Source organism: Nothobranchius furzeri, chromosome 7, assembly GCF_043380555.1.
Source record: "Nothobranchius furzeri strain GRZ-AD chromosome 7, NfurGRZ-RIMD1, whole genome shotgun sequence".
Taxonomy (NCBI): domain Eukaryota; kingdom Metazoa; phylum Chordata; class Actinopteri; order Cyprinodontiformes; family Nothobranchiidae; genus Nothobranchius; species Nothobranchius furzeri.
The window spans coordinates 29,348,178-29,372,682 of record NC_091747.1 but is presented as its reverse complement, the minus strand read 5'-3'; the positions used below and the strand labels follow the sequence as shown (position 1 = coordinate 29,372,682).

At 46.6% G+C, this 24,505-nt stretch overlaps 1 protein-coding gene across 1 annotated transcript in view; it reads right to left on the bottom strand.

The window, feature by feature from the left end:
- sspo (SCO-spondin) overlaps positions 1 to 24,505 on the bottom strand; it is a 603,219-nt gene that overhangs the window by 241,441 nt on the left and 337,273 nt on the right. Inside the window, 33 exon segments of the mRNA XM_054751251.2 lie at positions 1,296 to 1,424; positions 1,511 to 1,690; positions 1,771 to 1,935; positions 2,013 to 2,171; positions 3,940 to 4,182; positions 5,331 to 5,447; positions 7,477 to 7,543; positions 7,651 to 7,836; positions 7,962 to 8,143; positions 8,727 to 8,832; positions 9,680 to 9,788; positions 9,989 to 10,041; positions 10,479 to 10,650; positions 10,719 to 10,794; positions 10,842 to 10,931; positions 11,088 to 11,191; positions 11,509 to 11,688; positions 11,765 to 11,899; positions 12,741 to 12,827; positions 12,870 to 12,967; positions 13,044 to 13,237; positions 13,476 to 13,559; positions 14,193 to 14,363; positions 14,447 to 14,608; positions 14,708 to 14,846; positions 14,924 to 15,137; positions 15,321 to 15,441; positions 15,509 to 15,530; positions 15,606 to 15,675; positions 15,756 to 15,912; positions 16,005 to 16,146; positions 16,230 to 16,357; positions 16,582 to 16,702. Coding sequence (XP_054607226.2) covers positions 1,296 to 1,424; positions 1,511 to 1,690; positions 1,771 to 1,935; positions 2,013 to 2,171; positions 3,940 to 4,182; positions 5,331 to 5,447; positions 7,477 to 7,543; positions 7,651 to 7,836; positions 7,962 to 8,143; positions 8,727 to 8,832; positions 9,680 to 9,788; positions 9,989 to 10,041; positions 10,479 to 10,650; positions 10,719 to 10,794; positions 10,842 to 10,931; positions 11,088 to 11,191; positions 11,509 to 11,688; positions 11,765 to 11,899; positions 12,741 to 12,827; positions 12,870 to 12,967; positions 13,044 to 13,237; positions 13,476 to 13,559; positions 14,193 to 14,363; positions 14,447 to 14,608; positions 14,708 to 14,846; positions 14,924 to 15,137; positions 15,321 to 15,441; positions 15,509 to 15,530; positions 15,606 to 15,675; positions 15,756 to 15,912; positions 16,005 to 16,146; positions 16,230 to 16,357; positions 16,582 to 16,702 — 4,363 coding nt within the window.

Sequence of the window (24,505 nt, the reverse complement as noted above, 5' to 3'; positions counted from 1 at the left end):
CTACACACTGCGTGATGTGCGTTTGGGGAGCGCAGGCGCTGGTTTAGCGTGAGATATTGGAGGTGTGGCGTGAGAGCGTGTGAAGAGGGTCAAATACGTGTATCTCATGCTCAGTGCATGAGTTGGCAGCTCTGGGGTGGGGGGAGGGGGGACTCGTGCTTCACACAAGCAGCTGGTGTGATCACCTCTGAAAAGCATTGATCACAATTTGCAGATCACGTTCATTTTTCACGGAGATCGGCTGCGGATTCCTCTTCCGGTCGGTATTCTAGGAATCAAAATAAAAAACTTTGAACGATTCCGGGGAAGACTAACAGTTGGAACCGGCTCGATGCCTAACCCCCAAATTCCACTACATCCACTCCGCCCCCGCTTTCCGCTGCCGCTCGCTTCCGAACTCAATTTTTACTGGTACCCGCTCTACAATGGCTCCGCTCCGGTGCGGAGACCTGAGGTGGGCAAACAAGCATGCGTGGGATTTTTGAGATCTTGCGATACAGTCCGAGCAATAAACACGGAAGTTAGATCCAAACACCCGTTGTGTGGGAGAAGCATCGACATGAACTGTTTAATCTGCCCATCATTTGTGTTGAGAGATCAGCAGTGTTTGGATCAACAAAGTGTGACTACTTTGATAGTGGAAACTGTATTTATGGCTTACTTTTGTGCATTTAAAATTCAGCTGCCATTGATAGTTGTTAAAAGTTGTTAAACCTGTGCATGTGAAACAAAAAACGCCTTTTGTTTATCGATCTATTGTGAAATAACGGAAGTTGTGCTTGCTCCCTTTCCTGTTGGGCCGTTGTGATTCCTGTCCATTGACTGCGGAGGTGCTCCGGCTTCCGGCAAAAATAGGATTGATTCTATTTTTGCCGGACGCCGGAACAGAGGGCGGCGCACTGCGCCGCACTGCCGCAGCACGGCCGCAGTAGTGGAATTGCTCTGATTGACTACAACGGGACCAATTTTGCTGCGGAGTTCGTGCCGGAGCGGAGCGGAGCGGAGGTAGTGGAATTTGGGGATGACCCTACTTCCTATTGGCTCCACCACACCAGTCACTGCTGCAACAACACTGGTCTCAAAGGCAATCAAACTTTTATTTCATGTCTCTACATCTATGTCTCGATTTTAGTTTCAGTTGCTATGATAACGTGTGAAATGCACACATGAGCTGATGTATTTATATGCAGAAGATTCATGTGTTAGCCTGTGGGAGGGTTAGGGTTATGGAAAAGCTCAAATGAAATGGTTGTGTGTTGTACACAAAACAACATGAAATCTGCGGTGCCTCCTACCCACTGTACATGCTGCAGTGCAGTTAGCCTTGTTGAGATCTAAGCAGGTGAAGGAACACAGGTCAACTCTTCCAGCCTGGCAGTCTTCCTTTGTCACCAGCACCATGCCTCTGGCACAGCCTGTGGCTTCTTTAAAAGTGTTTACAGATCAACGTTAGAAACAGCAAAATAACCATAACAATGTTGGTGCCATGTTTACTGAAACAATAGTGTACCGGTGCCAGTGGTGCAGGGCTGGTTGTTACAGCTAAGGCTCTGCCGGATCATGCCCGCACAGCCACGCCCACCATTCTTTGGAGGTGGAGCTGAGCAGGTTCGGTTCCTCTGTCTGACTCCTCCTCCACACAGAGCGTTACACACTGACCATTCTGTCCACTCAGACCAATGACCATGAACTACAAGAAAGACAAGAGCACATGCTGCTCAGCTTGTTATTAGATCTAGTGCATCCCTGAAGGTGTGAACCATTCAGAACCTGGACATGCTTGAGGAAAGCAAGCTCGACTGTCAAACTGAGCACCACCACAGGATCCTCCAGCCAGAGCCTCCCTTAATATGTCCCTCTGCCGAAACAAGGACCCAAGACCACATGTCACGCTGCAGGCACTCCAGGCTGTCCACGGGGACATTATACAGTCCACTAAGGGGAGGGTAAAGGTTGTAAAAAAAATACAGATAACATATGATCACATATTTACTTTGAATGTATCTGCCTACCACAATCTTTTTCATCTGATCCATCTAGACAGTTCCTCTGCTGGTCACACCTGCGATCCTTATGGATACACTCCCCACTTTCACAGAGAAACTGCTTAGCAGAGCAGGGCCTGGGCACCGGAGGTGGGTGGGGAGACACCGTTGGCTCGGTGGGGCTGCCTAAAGAGGAGTGGTCAGAAAATAACTTTGTTGAAGAAAACATAGGAATTCTGAGTTACTGTTGTTGAATGGAGACTAGTTTCAGGCTTTTTAATTAACAACACATTCTCACTCCCTAAGTGTCAGAAACAAATGCTTGGTCAGCCACCCTCCACGTCAGACCCCAGACGCCAAAAGTGCCCTTTTTCGTTACTTATGTGCGAAAAGGGGTTTTCCCCTTTTGTAGCTGCAGATCCCAATGCAGCGTAAAACCGACGTGAATAGATATCCGCTGATGCGGCACCGAACCAGCTCATTTAACTGCACCTAAACCTTAAATGCGGCACCGAACCAGCTCATTTAACCGATGCGGCACCAAACCACCTCGTTTAACCGCACCTAAACCTTAACGTTTCGCTATTTATAACCTTCCCCTCTCCCTTATCCTAACCTTAACCCTCTTGCTACCTAAAACGTTACTCTCACTGTGATCAAGCGTTTGTTTCCCCTGCATTCTGACTCTGACAGTCAGAGTCTGACTGTGAATTTTCGTATTTGCCGCCCAAGGGGAACGTTAGAACATACCATCTGGCGAGGGGGAGGTTACACATACCCTCTACTTTTAACCTCCACCTTGGTAGTTGAAACCTCCCCCTCGCGTTGGCTCGGTCCAAACTCGACCAATCACGAGGCGGCTCCCGCCGTTCACTTCATAGAGCCGGCTTTTAGAGCGATCGACACATCACTAACGTGTTCGCTGGCAAGATTGTTAAGGTTAGGATAGGGGTGAGGGGAAGGTTAAATAAGAGGATAAGGTTAAATAAGAGGATAAGGTTAAGGTGAGGTACAATGAGCTTGTTTGGTGCCAGTGTAACGCTGCATTGGGATGCAACGGTAGCGGACATCCCATCGCTTCAGTTTTATGCTGCATTGGGATCTGCAGTCAAATAAGGGAAAACCCCTTTTCGCACATAAGTAACGAAAAAGGGCACTTTTGGCGTCAGGGGTCTGACGTGGAGGGTGGCTGACCAAGCGTTTGTTTTTGACACGCTGGGAGTGAGAAAGTGTTGTAATTAAACAAATCAAGCCTGGATTAGTCACTTTTCTGTGAAAACCTTGACCTCATTCCACTCCTGCACACAGACCTCTGTAGCCCCCTTCAGACAGGCCATGAAAAATGGAAATGTTCAACAACTCTGTCCGTAAGACCTTTGCGTATGAATACAAACATCCGGATAACGTTTTCTGTAATTTAACCGGACGACGCCCTTAGTAACAGGTCCGGACTTGTTACGGACAAGGTGGCTCCTTCAGACTGGTGAGGTTGAGTTCCGGACAGGGAGGAGGGGGAGTAGGAGGGGACCGGGGGACGTTTTGTGCACCTAGATAGCCCGCTGCTGTAGCATGCGGCAAACCATGGCAGCTCGCCTCCTACGGTACCGTCTAGACGCGCGACGGAGTGCTTCACATGCTTCAGTGATTCCTTTATCCATTGAGCGTCATCATCCAGGTCTCTTATGCATCTTTGTGTGCGCAGAATTATGCTTAACATAAGACCTCTGATTTGTACTGGAAGTCTGAGGTGTACAGGGTGAAAAGGAATGGTGAGAGTACAGTCCCCTGTGGTGCTCCAATGTTACTGATTGCCTGGTTTGATTTGCAGTTCTTCAGCCTCACGATCTGTGGTCTGTTTGTCAGGTAGTCTTTAATCCAGGCAATAGTTGAGGCCCCACCTGTGTCTTCTGGAGTTTCTGACAAAGTACATCAGGCTGAATTATGTTAAATGCACTGGAGAAATCAAAGAACATGACCCTCACAGTGCTGCCTGCTTTGTCCAGATGACAAAGCAGCTGGATGACGGCATCTTCAACTCCAACTCCATGACGATAAGCAAACTGCAGCGGGTCCTGATATGTTCTAGTTTGCTTATTCAGGTGGATCAACAGGAGTTTCTCAAGGACCCTCATGATGTGGGATGTCAGGGCAACCGGTCTGTAGTCATCATTGACTGATGGGCTAGTTTTCTTTGGAACTGGAACAAGGCAGGATGTCTTCCACAGAACTGGAACCTTCTCCTGGGCCAGGCTGAGGTTGAAGAGGTGCTGCAGAATCCCACAGAACTGATCTGCACAGGCCTTCAGTACTCTGGGGCTGACACCATCTGGACCTGCAGCCTCGTTTCTGTTCAGTCTCTCCAGCTGCATCTTCACCTGACTTCTAGAGACAGATAGGTGGGAGGGGGAGGTAAATGGGGCAGCAGCATCTCCTGACTTGGTTGAAGACAGATTTATAGTACCAGGAGAGTCCATGACTGCGTTAGAGGACAAAAGAGCTGGCGTGTGACAGGAAAATGTTGGATCAGAGGAGGATGGGATGTCTGATTGGCTGGTGACAGGCGAGAAGGATGCTGCTGAACTGAACCTATTGAAGAACTTGTTCAGTTCATTGGCTGTGTCCAGGCTGCCATCTGTGCAATCCTTCCTCTGCTTGAAGCCTGTGATCTTCTTCATCCCTGACCAGAAATCTCTGATATTGTTCCTCTGTAGTTTGTTCTCCAGCTTCTTCCTATATGTCTCCTTGCTGTCTCTGATCTTGATCTTCAGTTGCTTCTGTATACTCCTCAATAATTCCCTGTCTCCCTCCTTGAAGGCTCTTTTTTCTCATTTTGCAGATTCTTCAGTTCACTGGTGATCCAGGGTTTGTTATTAGCGAAGCAACTCACTGTTCTGGTGGGTATGATGATGTCCACACAGAAGTTTATATAGTCAGTGACACATCCAGTCATTGCATTGATGTCCTCTTCATATCCTTGGCAGAGAGTCATCCAATCTGTGGTCTCCAAACAACCCTGCAGGGCTTCTTCAGCGTACTGTGACCATTTTCGCACAGTTCTTCTTGTCACAGGTTGCCTCTGAACAAGTGGTTTGTATTATGAGCAGAGAAAAGCAAAATTGTGATCTGATTGTCCCAGAGGAGGTCTTGTTTTGGACATGTATGCATTCATTACATTTGCATAACACAAATCCAATGTCTTGTTTTCTCTGGTGGAGCAGCTGACAAACTGTTGAAATGTTGGAAGTGTAGCAGAGAGCGAGGCATGATTAAAATCACCAGATATAGCCACAAATGCATTGGGGTGCTGGGTTTGTAGCTTATCGACAACGGAACTGATGGCATCACATGCATTTTCAGCAATGGCTGAAGGTGGAATATAAACGGTTGCCAAGAGAACACTGGTGAACAATCTTGGCAAATAATATGGGCGACAACTTACTGCCAAGAGTTCAAACATCTGGGCTGCAGAGACGACATTTCACTGAAACATGACATGGATGGCACCATCTGTTGTTGACAAGCACTGCCACTCCACCTCATTTTCTTTTCCCGCTCCACTTCAGATCTCTGTCTGCTTGTACAGTCAGGAATCCTGGCAGGGAGACGTTGGAATCGGGGATATGATCCTGCAGCCACGTCTCAGTGAAACACATAACACTGCACTGCAGATACTCTGGCTGAGTCCTTGAAAGGGCTTGGAGTTCATCCATCTTGTTGGCCAGTGACCTCACATTGCCCATTATGACCGATGAAAGAGATGGTTTGAATTTCCTCTTTCTCTGTCTCCGTTTTGCTCCCGCTCTGCATCCACGCTTCTTGCATTTTAGCTCATTTGGGATTTGTGGCTTCAGTTGAGGTATTACTTCAGCCTTTCCAATGTTAATCAGCTGCTCCCAATTGTAAACTAGCTTGTTGCCATGGTTACCCATCATAACAAATGCTCAAAAAGTGAAAAAAACAGCAGTAAAAAATCCTCTTTGCTTCACAGCACCAGAAACAGAAAAGTAAAAGGTCTAAAAAATAGTTTTTCTTAAGACGCTAGAAAAAAAAGTCCAAAAAAGGCAAAACTTACATGCAGTTAACAGAGCTACTCCAACATGCAGCCACCCAGAGCAGCGCGAAAATTGGAAGTATCACAAGTCAAGGCCTTGAGATTTAACAGATAGAGTTAGCCTGGTGGTTGGCTTGCGACAACTGATATATATATATATATATATATATATATATATATATATATATATATATATATATATATATATATATAAACACCAATAATAATACTAGGGGTTTAAAGGCTATGAACCAAAGACAATGTAAGCCAGAGGTGAAGGTTTATGCGTTTAACAAATGATCATCATGCTGCTGTAAAACCTAATCCGGGTCAGAATTATCATCTCATCTGTCTCATGATCAGCAACAGCTGGATGTTTATGACCACAAACTGGAGCACACTCCTCTTCCACCTATCCATCCATCCATTTTCATCCGCTTATCCGGCGTCAGGTCGCGGGGGCAATAGCCTAAGGCAAGAGGCCCTGACTTCCCTCTCCCCAGCCACTTGGGCCAGCTCCTCCGGGGGAATCCCAAGGCGTTCCCTGGCCAGGTGAGAGACATAGTCCCTCCACCGTGTCCTGGGTCTACCTTTAGTTCTCCTCCCGGTTGGACGTGCCCGGAAAACCTCACCAGGGAGGCGTCCAGGAGGCATCCTGACCAGATGCCCGAGCCACCTCAACTGGCTCGTCTCGATGTGGAGGAGCAGTGGGTCTACTCCGAGCCCCTCCCGAATGACCAAGCTTCTCACCCTATCTCTAAGGGAGAACCCAGCCACTCTTCGGGGAAATCCCATTTCGGCCGCTTGTATCCGCACTCTCATTCTTTCGGTCACTACCCAAAGCTCATGACCATAGGTGAGAGTAGGAATGTAGATCGACCGGTAAATCAAGAGCTTCGTCTTCTGACTCAGCTCTCTCTTCACCACGACAGACCGGTACAATGCCCGCATCACTGCAGATGCAGCACCAATCCGCCTATCGATCTCATGCTCCAGTTTTCCCTCACTCGTCCACTTGGGGCAGGACCTAGTCCTGGAGGAGGCATTCTATCCTTTTCCGAATCAAGACCAAGGTCTCAGATTTAAGGTTGATTTATGCTTGACGTGTCTGCGAGGTCCGCATGCAAAGTTGCATCATTTCAACAACCACGCCCCTCCACCGCGCCTCTGCACATCCCAAACTTTCCGCACCGCGCACCTAGGAAATTTTCTAACCACGCGGACAGTCGGATGCGGACAAACATGGCGGACTGGCAAGATCTAGTATGGCAGAGGTTCGTAAATACAGACATTTGTATGATTCAGCTCTCAGAGATCACCATGATCAATATGTTTTTAATAATACTTGGAGAGAAATAGCTCGCACTGTGGGAAAAGACGAGGATGCTGTTAAAAATGCTGGAATGCCATGTTGTAAACAACAGTAATTTTGACTTCTACCTTGGTGTAGTGTTGGATGCATGCTGTAGAACTCCATGCTGCCCTGTTCAATTTGGGAGAATATTGGCTCACCGCAGAGACAAGCCGCATGAACCATAAACGCTGATAGTTGTGAAGCGCCTTCCATCCGCGAGCGGCATCACCAAGCAGAAAGTAAATGTGTCAAGCATAAACCAAGTTTAAGAGGAGCTGACTCATCCCAGCTGCTTCACACTCGGCTGCGAACCGCTCCAGCGAAAGCTGAAGATCACTTTCGGATGAATCCAACAGGACCACATCATCTGCAAAAACCAGAGTTCTGATCATTAGGCCACCAAAACGGATGCCCTCCACACCTTGGATGTGCCTAGAAATCCTATCCTTAAAGGTTATGAACAGAATTGGATACAAAGGGCAGCCTTGGCGGAGTCCAACTCTCACTGGGAACGAGCTTGACTTACTGCCGGCACTGCGGACCAAGCTCTGACATCGGTCAGACCTGGTACCCCATACTCCCTGAGTACCCCCAACAGGGTGCCCTGAGGGACGCGGTCAAACGCCTTCTCCAAATGCACAAAACACATGTAGACTGGTTGAGCAAATTCCCATGCACCCTCAATCAGAATCAGAATGAATTTTATTGCCAGCGCTCTTTTCAGAGCGTAGAAACTTGACTCCATAGTACAACCTGACCAAGGTTACACACACACACATATAGACAAGACAGATACAGGCAGACCATGGGAGCAGCCATGACGGCGCTCCTTTGTAGATGAGTAAGGGAATACATGAGGGAAGTTCAGGGAGGGAGAAAAAAGGCATTAACAGGGTTACACCAGCAGGTTGTAGCACTCCAATGCAAAAAAAAAACACCCGACATGTAAGCAACAAATGTCACAGTTCACAACATGAGACCCGGTAGGTAGGGGGGAGGGGCTGGGATCCTGGTTTCCTCAGCGGGGGCAGCCTGTGTGGCGCTCAACCAGCTGGCTCCGCAGGTGGGAGGGAGGCCATGGGGAAGCACAGAGAGCAGTGAGTCCTTCAGCTAGAATCTGAAGGCGGGGGGGTGGGTGGATAGAGATTCACAGCATTTGTCTGCATTCCTTCCAGCGTGGGGGTTTTGCATGCAACTCCAAGGCTGCTTATGGCGTCAGATTCAATAACAGAACTTTGTTTAGGTCAGACAGAGATATTTTTTCCTCTCTGCCTTAAGTCTGTATTGATCATTCAAGTCCTCCAGTGGAGCCAATTCAGTGATTAAACATCTCCACACCGTCCGGTGACCCTTTCCGAGATGGTATCAATCTTGCGCGCTAACACCGGTAACGCAGCTAAGACATTGTCCAGCTTGCGATTCACCTCGAGCAACGTCCCAGTCTGTGAGGTATCCACATGGACGGTGCCGTCCATGGTTGCGGGTCGCCCTCCAATCGCTCCCGTCATCCCAATTTTACGGAAAGCCAGATATCCTCGCACTCCAATCAGAAGAAATCCAACGATCATCAGGCCAAATATCCACATATCTTCGACGTCCTCAATGGACAGCTGAGAGAGACAGATGATATTCCACTTTTTCCAGGAATCGAACATATATCCCGCTGCATGTGTCCCCTGAGGACAAGCGCGAGCCCCCTCCTCTGTCCTCATTGTAGAAAAAATCTTATCAATCGCGTTGAATGACCAATTAATTAAGTCCATGTTGAAAAATTGAAAAATGCTGAAGGGTGATTGCAGAGGAAATGCAGAGAAGCGCTCTGTAGGCAGATGGGACAAAAAGAGCCTTGGGAAAACACAGATAAGGGAGGAAAAGGCAGAAGCGTCTGCCCCCTGTGAGCGCCTCAAGGGATCTCCCTAAGGGTATAGAGCTGGTCCAGTGGTCCACGCCCAGGACACAAACCACATTGCTCCTCCTGAATCTGAGGTTCGACAATCCGACGGACCCTCCTCTCCAGAACCCCTGAATAGACCTTACCAGGAAGGCTCAGGAGTGTGATTCCCCTGTAGTTGGAACACACCCTGCTGTCCCCCTTTTTAAATAAAGGGACCACCACCCCAGTCTGCCAGTCCAGTGGGACTGCATCTGATGTCCACGTGATATTGCAGAGCCGCGTCAGCCAACACAGCCCCACAACATCCAGAGCCTAAAGGAACTCCGGGCGGATCTCATCCACCCCTGGAGCCTTGCCACAGAGGAGCTTTTTAACTATCTCAGTGACCTCTGCACCAGACATTTGAGAGGCCAACCCAAAGTCCCCAGACTCTGCTTCCTCACTGAAAGACATGTCGGTGGGGTGGAGGTCTTCTTAGTATTCTGCCCACCGATCCACAACGTCCTGAGTAGAGGCCAGCAGCACACCATGTAGATAGTGTTGGTAGCGCACCCCCCCCCCCCCCCCCGAGGCACCGGATGGTGGACCAGAATCTCCTTGAAGCCGTACGGAAGTCTTGCTCCATGGTCTCATCGAACTCCTCCCATGCCCGTGTTTTTGCCTTGGCGACCACCTGAGCTGTGTTCCGCTTGGACTACCGGTACCCGTCAGCTGCCTCTGGAGTCCCACAGGCCAAAAAAACCTGATAGGACTCTTTCTTCAGAAGTCCAATTACAAAACACCACGCGAATTCAGATCAGGGGGACTGTTCCTCCCAACCACACCTCTCCAGGCCTCACTGTCGTTGCCCACATGAGCGTTAAAGTCTCCCAGCAGAACGAGGGAGTCATCGGAAGGAGCGCTTTCCAGCACCCCCTCCAAGGTCTCCAAAAAGGGTGCGTGGTCTGAACTGTAGTTTGGTGCATAAGCACAGACCACAGTCAGAACCCGTCCCCCCACACGTAGGCGGAGGGAGGCTACCCTCTCATTCACTGGGGTAAACACCAACGTACAGGCACCAAGATGGGGGGCAACTAGTATGCCCACCCCTGCTCGGTGCCTCTCAGTGGGAGCAACTCCAGAGTGGTAGAAAGTCCAACCCCTCTCAAGGAAACTGTTTCCAGAGCCAGAGCCATGCATTGAGGTGAGTCCGACTATATCTAGTCGGAACCTCTCAACCTCACACACCAACTCAGTCTCCTTCCCCACCAGAAAGGTGGCATTCCAGGTGCCAAGAGCCAGCTTCTGTAGCCAAGGATCAGACTGCCAAGATCCCCGCCCTCGACTACCACCCGTCACACAATGCACCTGACCCCTTTGGCCCCTCCTGCGAGTGGTGAGCCCATGGGAAGTTCACACTCCTCTTGTGACATTTTATTTCTTGTGTTTGCTCACAATCCATATTTCTGTTTCTCCGCCATGGATGTTTGCCTGTCGGAGCATTTAACCACTGGTTGTTCAGTTGATGCTGCTGTCAGTCATTGTGGGAATGTGTACGGTGTGGGAAAACCATTTTACTTTTTTTCCTCTGCCTGAGCTGATGGTGACGGGTGGCGCGCCTCGCGGCAGTGAAATGCGGCTCTTCATGGAGCACAAGACTGTGGATGGCTGTTTTTTAAGGACACAGATATCTTTTCAGAAATCTCTGAGATTTTCACCAATGAATACCTGGAAAATTTACCGGTATGCCCTGTACCCTAGAAAAAAGTGCTGGTATGCTGAAAGGTTATATTTAGAAGTGGTGGCGGTACCGGTCCAAATCACTGCTCTCTGTCTCTAAAGGGTATGAGTCTGATGGTCTGATCATCACGCTGTTTCTCCCTCCCCATCCCACCCGGCACAGCATGGCACACTGCATGATAATTAATCTGGCCCAAAAAGTCCACCTTAAACCAGTTCTCCCAACATGATCACATACAGACCAGCCAGGGCATGCATCTGTGGCCACAGCTTTCTTCTCTTTCAATCTCTCCTTTTCTGCTCCATCTTTCCTGGCCCGTCTAGGTGCAGTGGGGGGTGTCTGCAGCACTTTGCCAGATCCTGACAAAGTGTGTGTGTGTGTGTGTGTGTGTGGGGGGGGGGGGGGGGGGGGGTCTTTGTGCCCAGCTTGCTCCGTTTGTATGAGCATCAGGAGCAGATGCCCTGATGAGCTGCATGATGGATTGTTCATTTGGATGTTATGCACATCATGATCACTGAGCTGTCCAGTTTAACGGCCAGGCCACCGGGAAATCTTCTGTTCCTCCCGATTACCAGTCCGCCATTAGTTGAGGGGATCCCTTTTGGTAGCCTAGAGATCAGGTCTTGGCTTGTTGCTGATGATGTGGTCCTGTTGGCTTTATCAGACTGTGATCTCCAGTTTTTGCTGTAGCGGTTTGCAGTTCAGTGTGAAGCAGCTGGTATGAGAGTCAGCTCCTCTAAATCTGAGCCTCAAGCCTCACTGCCTCAAGTAGAGGACTGCAAGTATCTCAGGGTCTTGGTCAATAGTAAGGGAAAGGTGGCAAACATCTGCAGTGATGCGGGCATTGTACTGGTCTGTCATGGTGAATTTTCTCAGCAGGGTGTTTGGGCTCTCCCTCAGAGGTAGGGTAAGAAACTCAGGGTGGATTCAGGATGGGTTCGGAGTAGATCTGCTGCTCCTTCACATTGAGAGGAGCCAGTTGAGGTGGCTCAGACACCAAGTTAGGATGCCTCCTGGACTTCTCCCTGGTGAGGTTTTCTGGGCATGTCCAACCAGGAGGAGACCCAAAGGAAGACCCAGGACATACTGGAGGGTCTGTGTCTCAGCTGGCCGGGCAACACCTTAGGATTCTCCCAGAGGAGCTGGCTCATGTGGCTGGCCAAATACTTCCTGTTCCAAATTATTATGCAAATGACGAATTTCTCATTAATCTAAATAATTGATGTAAACAACAGTCAAAATAATTCTCATTTCAATTATCAACTATGAAGAGTGCATAATTCTAATGTTGTTGCTACAAACTCCAAATGGTAGCAGTAGTGTTATTTTAAATGATTAACTTACAATGAACTATTTCAAATTATTAGGCACAGGAAGCTTCAAAACGAAGAACTGAAAATTGTCATCTGTTGTGTGTGTGCAGCTTATTTACTCAGATCAAAGCTATTTCAATCAAACTAGACAACATTTTAACATTTTAACAGGTCACGTTACACAGGACCCAGCTTCACAATCCTTGCATCCATTGAACTTGTGAGTTTTTGGGCAGTTTCTCCTTGAATTTGTTTGTAATTTGTCCGAACAGCCTCCCAGAGCTGCTGTTTAGAAGTAAACTGCCTCCCACCCTCATAGATATTTTTGCTTGAGGTGCTCCAAATGTTCTCATTTGGACTGAGATCCAGGGAGGATGGAGGTCACACCATGACTGTCTCTCCTTTTATCCCCATAGCAGCCACTGATGCAGAGGTATTCCTCGCAGCGTGAGATGTCGTGCATTGTTGTTCATGAAGATGACTTTATAACAGAAGGCATAATTCTTCATTCTGTACCAGGGGAGAAAGTGGTCAGTCAAAAACTCAACATACTTTGCCAAGGTCTTCTTCACACCTTCAGGGACTCTAAAGGGGCCGACCAGCTCTTTTTCCATGTATCCAGCCCAAAACATGACTCCACCACCTCCTTGCTGATGTCACAGCCTTGTTGGAACACTGTGGCTGTCCACCAACCGTCCACTACTCCATTCATCCACCCAGGGTTGCACGGCACTCCTCTGTGAAGAGGACTGCTGGAAAGTGAGTCTTCAGGTATTTCTCTGCCCACTGCTTGTGAGCACTGTTTAGTGGTGGCCTAACAAAAGGTTTACTGTGGGACTCCAGAGGCACCAGCAGCTTCAGATCTGTTTGCTGCCACCTAACGACGTTATAGCAGCTGCTCTCTGATCTGATGCATGGTTCTGGCAGAAATCTTCCTCTGTTTGCTTTCATATGCACAAACGTGTCTGTACTCCGAATCAGCCATTAATCTCTTGATAGTGCGATGATCACACTTACGTTTTTGAGAAATGCCTAATGTTGTCATACCTCATCCAAGGCACTGAACTATTTTACAGAGAGATCCTTTTTCTTCCCCATATTGGTTGCTAACCGTGGTCTGCTAAATAATGTGGACGTTTGTCCTTTAACTGGACACACCTGGTGAACTAACTGTCACAGATGTTTGAGATTTCTTCCAGGGATCCAAAGAGCCCGGACACACGATGCCATCCATAAGTTCAACTGAAAACAAAAAAGTTGAATCTCTGTGACACTTAAATAGAATTTGCATAATAATGGGGAACAAGGTGTAATGGTGGTAAACACGCTTGTGTAAGATATTTATAATATCATAATATACAAAAACAAAGCCAGCATTTTACAGAAAATAGAACTTTTTCAAACTTTTTGCAAGGAGTGTAATGGCATTTATTATCATTCAACATCTTATTAGTACTCGTATCGGTACTCCGTATTGGAAAGTAATCAGAATTAAGTACTTGTACTGGTAATCGGTTTGAAATGATCTGGTATTGATGCACCCCTAGTTATAAATACTTTTCCTTAGCCTTTATAGGCTAGCGGCAATCTGCTTCTTCTGATTATAAAAGCTTGTTAAATATAAAAATGACACATCACTGCCACCAAGTGGTTAGACTCTTCCGTGCTTGATAAACTTTATTATCAACTGGAAGTTTCTAGTGGACTTCTAGATGGAACTGGCTGCCCAACTGTGGGCCATGGCCCTATGGGAAAGAATGGCTATTTTACATGACACAGTTCCAACAAGGTAGAGGGATTAAAAACACATCAGTGCAGTTCTTGGAGGAATTTTTATCAATTTGTGTGGTGTATAAATTAGATGACACAACTGACCTGTAGCTGGTGTTGAAATGGCCCAATGTCTGGTTGGTCCTGCGGTCCCTGTTCCTGGAGAGTCTCTTAGGGAAGTCACGGTTTGTAGGCCATGGTCACCATGCACTCCAGGTCTCTCACTGTAGCTTGTTTGATTGTGAAGGCCAGGGAAGCTGCTTGTTTGAGCAGTACCTGGGGATGAGGACAAGTCTACATAGCAAAGTATCTCATTGTTAACAATGACCAACGAGGTACACTTGTCCTGTAAAACTCACCACAGCTAATCTCATCAGAATGATCGCTGCAGTTTGGCTGACCATCACAAAGCTCAACCACAGGAATGCACTCTGCACTGTTTTGGCATGAAAACTGGCCTGGTTTACAGTTCTTCCCAACCCCAGAGGGAGATATCACACTGGTAGTGGTCACCGGCTCATCTGCAACAGCACAGACAAACATTTAAGGGAAAAGAGTTACAGCACAGTACTACTGGAAACCAGAGTTTCAACGAAAAGGTTTCAAGAAGAAGTCTTGACCTCTGCAGCCGAGAATTTCCACTCGAAGGTAAAAGATGTGCCTGAACGCCACAGGGATGATACGTATGTAGCGAGCTTGTACCAGGCGACCAAGCCAGCGGGTCACAGGGGTCCTCCCAGTCATCTGAACTTCAAAAACCTACAGGGATATATAGACGGTTAGGTTGTAAAAAGAAACACAAACTCACCGATTTGACTCTTTAAGAAGGCAAATACCTTTGCAGGACTGCCGAGCTTTCCATTTGCTGTAAAATCTGTGAAGAGGCCACTATGTAGAGCTAACGCTAGGCGATATGAAGTGAGATAACCCCCCGTGCTTTCACTGCCTTGTGTTACCACCCCTGATATCCATATCGGCTCCAGGAAGTCCACCTGAAAGTATGGCTGGGGATCTGCAGTTAAGGGGCTCCAGCCAGGTTCCATTCCCTGACTGCAAAGAAGCAGACCAGAGTGAGTGGTCCCTTTTAACAGCAGATCTTTATCAGAAGACCGGGCGACGGGTGAGGCCCACAAATAAGACAATACATTATGCACACATTTATAAGCAGAATCCATGTATTGGTCAGGACTATGATGATGCTTGAAGAAGCTGTCTGCTTCTAAAGACACTCACATGTTGGGCACAATGTTTAGTCTTCCAGCATCAGCTGGGTTGTCTTCGTGGTGTGAGGATGACGACAGCTGACCATAATGAATTCTCCCATCTTCCAATCCAAGAGGAGAGGAGCAAGGGCCTGAAACATGGGAGTATTATTAACCCTAACCCTACTAATCCAGTTAACGGTGGAGAGAAACCCTTACCATAGTAGCCCTGGCCACCAGCCTGTAGGTCAGATTAGAACAATGCCATTAGACACATCAACCTTAAAACAAGTACTTTTAGAAGATGCGTCCTTACCGTTCCAGCAGATTGAGTAATGGCAGCCATGGATGGAGTCCTCAGAGGAGTCGGGGTGGCTGTGTATGCTCTAGACCCAAGTGAGCAAAAGCATCATGGAAGCAGCTGAATGCTAACGGGTCTATGAGTGCTTTTAGAACAGCAACTAACTTGTCTGATTGTGTGGTGGTCTCATAAAGGTGACATCCTTTTTCATCCTCTCCTCTGGGACAGTCGGGAACCCCATCGCAGAGCTGGACTGTCTCAATGCAGCTCCCTGGTGGTGGGCAGGAGAAGTGATCAGCAGGACACCTGGGTGGACTGGGCGCTGTAGATGAGGCAGGGGTGACAGACCATGGGAAGATGAAGAGGAGAATTGGGTTTGTGCATAAATGTTTAAACGTGTTAAAGACTACCAACCATAGCCGCATCCCATGACCTCAAGACGCAGATAGATGCCATTTTGGAAGTCATGAGGCAACAGGCGAACAAACTGGGCCAACACCATCCGGTTCAGCCTGCTCTCTGCCACACCTCCATCATCGTGGTTACCCTGAAAAACCTGCAGAGGAAACAACATGCCATCAGAAGACCTGGAAAGGGTAAAGAAGTTGTTTAGATGTTTTTGAGGTGTTGCAGTCTGACCTTGGTTCTGGGTAGTGCATCAGACACGAGCTCCTTGTAGCTGGACCACCGTTCCCCATCCTGACTAAACTGGAGGTAGAAGCTTGACACAAATGTGCCGAACATGCCCCCACCCTGGGTCAGCACACCTACAGACCACGACAGTTCAAACACAGCAGAAAGGACACATGTCTGACACATTAAAGGAGAAAGCATCACTCATAATTTTGTGAATGTAGCTAGATTTTAAAAGTAATCCCAATGGCTTAGGTTCCTTCTGAAGGTTCCTCTACATCAATATTCTTTGTTTCTTGGATGAGAACATTAATAACAAGCATTATAACTTATATGAATCCATAAAAAGAACCTTTACCAGTGATGTTGTATGCTTTCAGCAGGTCTATTTGTATGTAAGGGCTTTTTGTGTGGCCGGCGTGTCCCTCCGGGCTTCGCTGTGGCAGGTCTTTATACTCCTCTGGTTCTGGGCTCCAGCCCTGCAGATGAATGTTTTATTTATTGACACCTGCTGTTTCAAACTATTAGGGGCAGTGTAAGACACATTGTGCAGAGAAAACTGAGCAGTCATGCTGCCAGGTTAGGCCGTTCCCTGCACAACTGGAAGTTTGATTCTGAGCTTGTGGATGTCATTTGCTTTGGGTGGGTGGACATAATTGGGACAAGTTGGGAGTCAATTTGACGTTTCTTGAGCTAGCCTTTTGAAAACACCTTGGAACCAATCAATAATCGTTCTAATAAAAAAAAACAATGTCCTCTGACCTGTCTCCATCTCCACTGGCAGTGTGACTTTGACAGTGACTGCGTGTGTAACTGAGTGTGGCAGTGATCGACTTTTCCTCAGCTTTGATGTACACAGCCACATGATTTAGCTGCCTGCCTTACGACCAGCCACCATGGTAATCAGGACTTAGTCTGCTGGTGGATGGAAGTCTTACCCCAGAAGGTAAGGGTTTTATCAGATGTGCTCTTATCTTCCACCGATCCCCCAGGGCTGTCCTTTCTCCACTTTTATTTATTTTACACACAAATGGCACATCAGAGTTTGCTGATGACTGTAATTGTAATTATATATATATATATATATATATATATATATATATATATATATATATATATATATATATATATATATATATATGTTCAACCCCATCTTCTCTCCAACCACATTCTTTCAAATCTGCAATCTGGTTTCTGGACTGGACATGGGTGCATGACAGCCACCATGAAAGTTATGATGATAGTATCACAGCATTAGACAGTAAAGCCTAATTTATACTTCTCTGTCAGATCCAAGAGGGAGAGACACGCCCTGATGGAGACAATTTGCCCTTGTTGAGAGGAGACTTGGGGCAGCTTCGCTGATGAAAAAGTTTGAGTTCCTCTCTGCGTGAAACCCTCTGACTGCCAGCCCTACTTACAGCTTGTTCTGATACAGCATGTCTTCCTACAGCAAAATGAAGGTGATTGTACCAGTAATAAAAATCTAGATTGCACAAGGTGGAATATCTCTCCACAGAGTAAGGGTGTTCATCAGGAGGGGTCTGAGGTCAAGCCCACCATACTGCACCGTGAGCCAAGGCCTTGAGATTTAACACCTAGAGTTAGCCAGGTGGCTTGGCTTGTGACATGGCACCCAATGTGGGGCTTTGACCTATTACATACCCGGGGCATCTGGTGGAGAGTGTAGAGTGTCCGGAACTGGGAAAATTCCCCACAAGGGGGAAAGACTAAATAAGAGGCCAGCTGCAGGTAAAGGGACCGCATAGGGACCCTAGCTTTTATTCTGGGTCTAGCAGCCAGATATGTAGGACACCCTATAGAGTGATATTCTCGTAGAAAGGAAGGGTAGTCCGGCTTGGCCTAGGGCACATGGTTCATGAGAAATGTGAGTGGCCACATTAGAGAGTCTCTTCAGAAGGAAAGTGAGTAGCCTCGTTAAAGATTCTCACAAATAGAACGAGACCACAGGTTGCAAATCCGAACCCCGGGGATGAAATCAAATCAAATCAAACTTTATTTATATAGCACTTAATCATACAATGCATGCAAGTCAAAGTGCTTAACAAATTAAAATGACCACCCATACCCACATTCCCTCCCATCCCGAGGATTTTTTTTTCCCCCCATGTCCTGTCTGGCTGTGAAGCAAGCAGAATTAACGTCTGAATGCTGGTGACAAGCCTTACAGATTTACTCTCAGGTGGAGCATCAAAGCTTCTGCTTTTAATGTCACGCCTGATACTTAAAACTTTATTGTTACTGTTTTTTGAATGCTTTGTAATTCTGACCAGACATGGAGACAGAGGTGAAAGAGAAAAGGAGGAGATGAAATGGGAAGGGGGGGGGGGGGGGTTCCCCAAAGATAAACAATCAGTGATGAACAGGGGTCTGCTTCCAGCTGAGAATGCGTCTCTGAGTTAATTGGTTTCTTCCTTTACTGAAAGATTTGATCAGATCTCCCATGACAATAAAATACTAAAGGAGATAGTTCTGGATCTGCAGGCATGCAGCATGCGAGGAAACCTGGTGTTCACAGGCCTTCCAGAGCAGACCGGAGGAGATGCGGAGGATTGCGAGCAAACCATCAAGAACTTTCTCCACACTCACATGAAGATACCTGAGGAAACGGTCAAAAACATCACCTTTCTTCAGGTACATTGCCTTGGAGCTAGAACAGTCAGCAGAAGTCCTCATCCCATCGTGGCTAAATGTGCTCACTTCAAGCAGAAAGATCTTGTTAAAAGCCGTGAGAGAGAGCTTAAAGGTAAATACTTCAGCGTTAACGACCAATTTCCCAAGGAAATTCTGGATTGCCGCCGAGTTCTCTTCCCGCTGCGTAAGAAGTTCATCCAGGATGAGAAGTGGGCTGTCATCTCCGTAGATAAACTGTGGACAGTAAGCTCTACAAAGAATGAGGAGTAACAGACTGGCTTTATTAGACAGACATTAGGTACAACTTTATTATTATTAACAGAATTCACTGGGTTTGAACACGTCAGGATCTATTAGCTGCTAGATCCATGTTTAGATATGTTCACCTGTTCCCTCACCACCTCACACCCAAAACACTTTTTCTTTTCTGTCTTCTTTTTTCCTTTTCTTAACCTTTATAATTCATTCCTTTCCCTTTTTTATCTGCTTCTGGATCTTTACATCTGCATGGCACAATTAGTTTTTTTTTCTTTCTACACTGCTGCAACACACACAAACACACACACACACACACACACACACAAATAGAATCCATACGCACAGTCACACACGATAAGTAAGACGTTTCATTGCACAATCAAAAACACTGTTGGGCTTGTCATTATTATTACTATTTATACTTTATCATTATCAGCATTAATATCTTTATATTAATATTGTTAAAATATTATCATTATTTTTAATATCGCTACTATTATTTATTATTATAAATATTGCATATGATAATAATGATTATAATGATACCCTTATTATTTACTCTCTATTATTTACTATCAGATTAATGTATGCATTTAATTACTTATTTTATCTCATACACATGAAGGCGTCATATTTTTGCCACTCACACACACACCTATGGGTGCACTAAGATTTGTCTCATGGAATGTACATGGAGCTGGCTCCATAGAGAAGAGATTAAAGATTTTTGATCAGTTAAAAAGAGGGCAAGCAGATGTAATATTATTACAAGAGACTCATAGATCTGCCACATCCGCAGATTAATTTAAAAGACCTGAGTTTCCCAGCATGTTCTCAGCTTGCTATAACTCTAGACAAAGAGGTGTAGCTATTTTAATACACAAAAACATCAATTTTGCAGTTTTGGACACAGTTTCAGATCCAGAGGGTAGATTTATAATAATAAAAATATCTATACAGAATCAAAGCTTATGTATCATCAGCAAATACTGTCCAAATATTGATGACCCTTCATTCTTTCTTAATTTTTTCTCTGTACTCTCCAAACACTTGGACTGTCCACTTCTACTTGGAGGCGATTTAAATTTTTGGATGGGTACTTTAACAGACAGACAGATGGGAGTACAAATTCTGCTGGGGTGGGGATGTGTTGGTTTCCTCGGACTCTGTGGAGCTCTGCAATGCTGCTGCTTTGGGCCCTGGCAAGAAGGGCTGGGGTCTCCATGTCCTGGGTGACATTTTGGCAATGGAGGTGCCTATTGAGGCCAGTGGGGGAGCTGGCTCCCTGGAGGGCTTAGGCCAACCAGCGATTCCTCCCCATCCCCACACATTTTTCTCCTCCTTCTCCCTCACATCATCACACAAACATGCACATAGGACTTTGGGGGTTGGACAAGTCGGGGGTGCGGGTATGGACCCCATTTCTGCATTCCTTTGGCAGCCTGCCCCCCAATTTTATTTGCACATTAAACACCTCCACCAATGACATTCCATGCAAACACACACACACTTAGGGCCTTGGGAGTAAGCACATTCAATGGCATTTGGCAAGGGGATTTTTCAGCCTCATCTCAGGAGCCGGTGTCCACTTCCAATTTTAATCTGCACTTAGACACAGAGCGCTGTGGGGGGAAGAGGGGTGGTGTGGTGGCATCAGCTGGCATAGGCCAAATGATGCCTGCACTGCCCGCTCACCACAGCCACAAATACTGAGTCTCATGTTGTGAACTGTGATGTTCGTGCTTATATGTTTTTTTTTGTTTTGTTTTTTTGCATAGTAAAGCTACGCCCTGCCGGGAGTAACTCTGGTATGCCTTTTTTTCCTTCCCCCAATTTAACCTCATGTAATTCCCTTTTAATCTTTTTAAGGTAGCACGACTCATGTTGCGAAGGACCACAGTCGCCAATTCTTGTCATGTGCCTTGCCCATGTATGTCTGATCTCTGAATTGTGTGTACTGAAACTCAATTTCATTTCTCTGAATGTCTTGCACATGTGGTAGAATTGACGATAAAACAGACTTTGACTTTGACTAAAATGATGACAGAGGTCAGTAATTTACATCATAGGTACACTTCAACTGTGAGAGACAGAATGTGAAAAAAAATCCATGAATTCACATGGCAGGATTTTTAAAGAATTTATTTGTAAATCAGGGTGGAAAATAAGTATTTGGTCACTTCAAACAAGGAAAATCTCTGGCTCTCACAGACCTGTAACATCTTCTTTAAGAAGCTTTTCTGTCCTCCACTCGTTACCTGTATTAATGGCACCTGTTTGAACTCATTATCTGTATAAAATACACCTGTCCACAGCCTCAAACAGTCAGACTCCAAACTCCACTATGGCCAAGACCAAAGAGCTTTCGAAGGACACCAGGAAAACAATTGTAGACCTGCACCAGACTGGGAAGAGTGAATCTACAATAGGCAAGCAGCTTGGTGTGAAAAAATCAACTGTGGGAGCAATTATCAGAAAATGGAAGACATACAAGACCACTGATAATCTCCCTCGATCTGGGGCTCCACACAAGATCTCATCCCGTGGGGTCAAAATGATCATGAGAACAGTGAGCAAGAATCCCAGAACCACACGGGGGGACCTGGTGAATGACCTGCAGAGAGCTGGGACCACAGTAACAAAGGTAACCATCAGTAACACACTACAATGGCAGGGAATCAAATCCTGCAGTGCCAGACGTGTTCCGCTGCTGAAGCCAGTGCATGTCCAGGCCCATCTGAAGTTTGCCAGAGAGCACATGGATGATACAGCAGAGGATTGGGAGAATGTCATGTGGTCAGATGAAACCAAAGTAGAACTTTTTGGTATAAACTCAACTCGTAGTGTTTGGAGGAAGAAGAATACTGAGTTGCATCCCAAGAACACCATACCTACTGTGAAGCATGAGGGTGGGAACATCATGCTTTGGGGCTGTTTTTCTGCTAAGGGGATAGGATGACTGATCCGTGTTAAGGACAGAATGAATGGGGCCATGTATAGTGAGATTCTGAGCCAAAACCTCCTTCCATCAGTGAGAGCTTTGAAGATGAAACGTGGCTGGGTCTTCCTACACGACAATGATCCCAAACACACCGCCCGGGCAACAAAGGAGTGGCTCCGTAAGAAGCATTCGAAAGTCCTGGAGTGGCCTAGCCAGTCTCCAGACCTCAACCCCATAGAAAATCTGTGGAGGGAGTTGAAAGTCTGTGTTGCTCAGCGACAGCCCCAAAACATCACTGTTCTCGAGAAGATCTGCATTGAGGAATGGGCCAAAATACCAGCTACTGTGTGTGCAAACCTGGTAAAGACCTATAGTAATTGTTTGACCTCTGTTATTGCCAACAAAGGTTATGTTACAAAGTATTGAGTTGAATTTTTGTCATTGACCAAATACTTATTTTCCACCCTGATTTACAAATAAATTCTTTAAAAATACTGCCATGTGAATTCATGGATTTTTTTTCACATTCTGTCTCTCACAGTTGAAGTGTACCTATGATGTAACTTACTGACGTCTGTCATCATTTTAAGTGGGAGAACTTGCACAATCGGTGGCTGACTAAATACTTTTTTGCCCCACTGTATGAGTGGGCATCTGGCGTGCGAGCATGAGGGAGGGAATGTGTGACTATGTTTGTGTATGACTGTATATGTCAGGTGGGGCCTTTGACTCCTCCCCTCTCCTGGGACTTCTTTTGCTGCTATACATCTTCGCCTCCTCGCCTCCCTGTCACACTTGGTGTGGAGTCTGGTGTCTTGATCTGCCTGAGTGTTCGCGGCTCCCGGGTCCGGGGTTTTAAGATTTTTAGCGTCTGCCTGATTAATCCTGGTGGCTGCCTGGTGGGATCTGGGTCCCTGGGCTCTGTTGGGTCCCCAACGCGGCTGGTTGCCCCTGGGTCCCGGGTCGCTGCGGACGGGCCTGTGTGCTTGCCGCTGATATCCCCTGGGACTCTACCGGCTGCTGGTTGTGGCCCCCTGGGGCGATCTTCAGCGCCTCCCGAGGGGGGCAGGGGCTTTTCTGGTCGCAGTCTCCCTGGGGTCCCTGCTCTTTGGGGCAGCTCCTAGATCTCTGAGACTTGGAGGTCCTTCCATCTCCTACGCATCTTTGGGGGGCAGATCTGTGGCCCCTCACACTCTCTATTGGATGCTTCATTGGAGAAACCTTACATTGCGTTTCCCTGTGGGATCAATAAAGTATTTTTGAATTGAATTGAATTGAATATACAAGCGCAGGTACTCACACAGGTGTTCACATGGTGCTCTCATAAGTATGGACTTGGGCATGTTCAACACATGTCGGCTGTGGTTGGCACTTGATGCACTGTGATTTATTATCGTGATTGTTTTATATTTCCTCATCAGGTTGACACAGTGATAGCTTGCTCCTGTTGTATTGCTGTGTGTCCCTTTTCTTTTTTTCTCTCCTTCTGCAGGTCTAGAAGCAGACTCATGTTCATCATTGATTGTTTGTTTTTGTGGAACCCCCCCACCCCCACCCCCAACCCCCCACCCCCTCCTTTTGTCTCTTCCTTTATCTTTCACCTCTGTCTCCGTGTCTGTTCGGAATTACAAGCATTCAAAAAACAATAACAATAAAGTTTTCAGTATCAGGTGTGACATTAAGCTTTGATGCTCCACCTGAGAGTAAATCTGTAAGGCTTGTCACCAGCATGCAGACATTAATTTTGTTTGCTTCACAGCCAGACAGGACACAGTAAAAAAGAAAAAAAAGGAGAGCTTGACTTCATCCGTCCTGGTGAGCCTGCTGGAGAGCCCTCGAAGGAACGGATTGTAGTGCAGTCACAGACGGTGAAGTATAAATCAGGCTTAAGCAGGTCTGCATAGCTGCCTTCATTGATCCGGCTAAGGCCTTCAACTCAGTAAACCACAGTATCCTGTTACACAGACTTTCTAGTGTTGGACTGTCCCCCTCTTGCTGTGATTGGTTTGCCAGCAATCTCACCAATTGTGTCCAGCAGCTGAGGACTGAAAACATCTTGACAGAACCACTTACTATTTCTAGAGGTGTGCCTCAGGGCTTCATCTTGAGCCCAACTTTATTTTCTATCTACGTTAATGATGTTGCTAAAACCGCCGTTAGTACTCAGATCCACCTGTATGCTGATGACACCATTCTGTACTCAGTTGGTCCTTCTCTCAACTCTGCAGCATCTACTCTTCAGCTCAGCCTCACCTCTGTTGAACAGTCCTTTCACAACCTCCATCTCTGTCTTAATACAAAGAAGACCAAATGCATCATCTCTGATAGGAAAAACCAAACATCCAATCCCCCAAATATCTGCTGTGCTGATAGCTCAGCCCTGGATTATGTTACAACCTACAAATCTCTGGCTGGATAATCTTTTTCT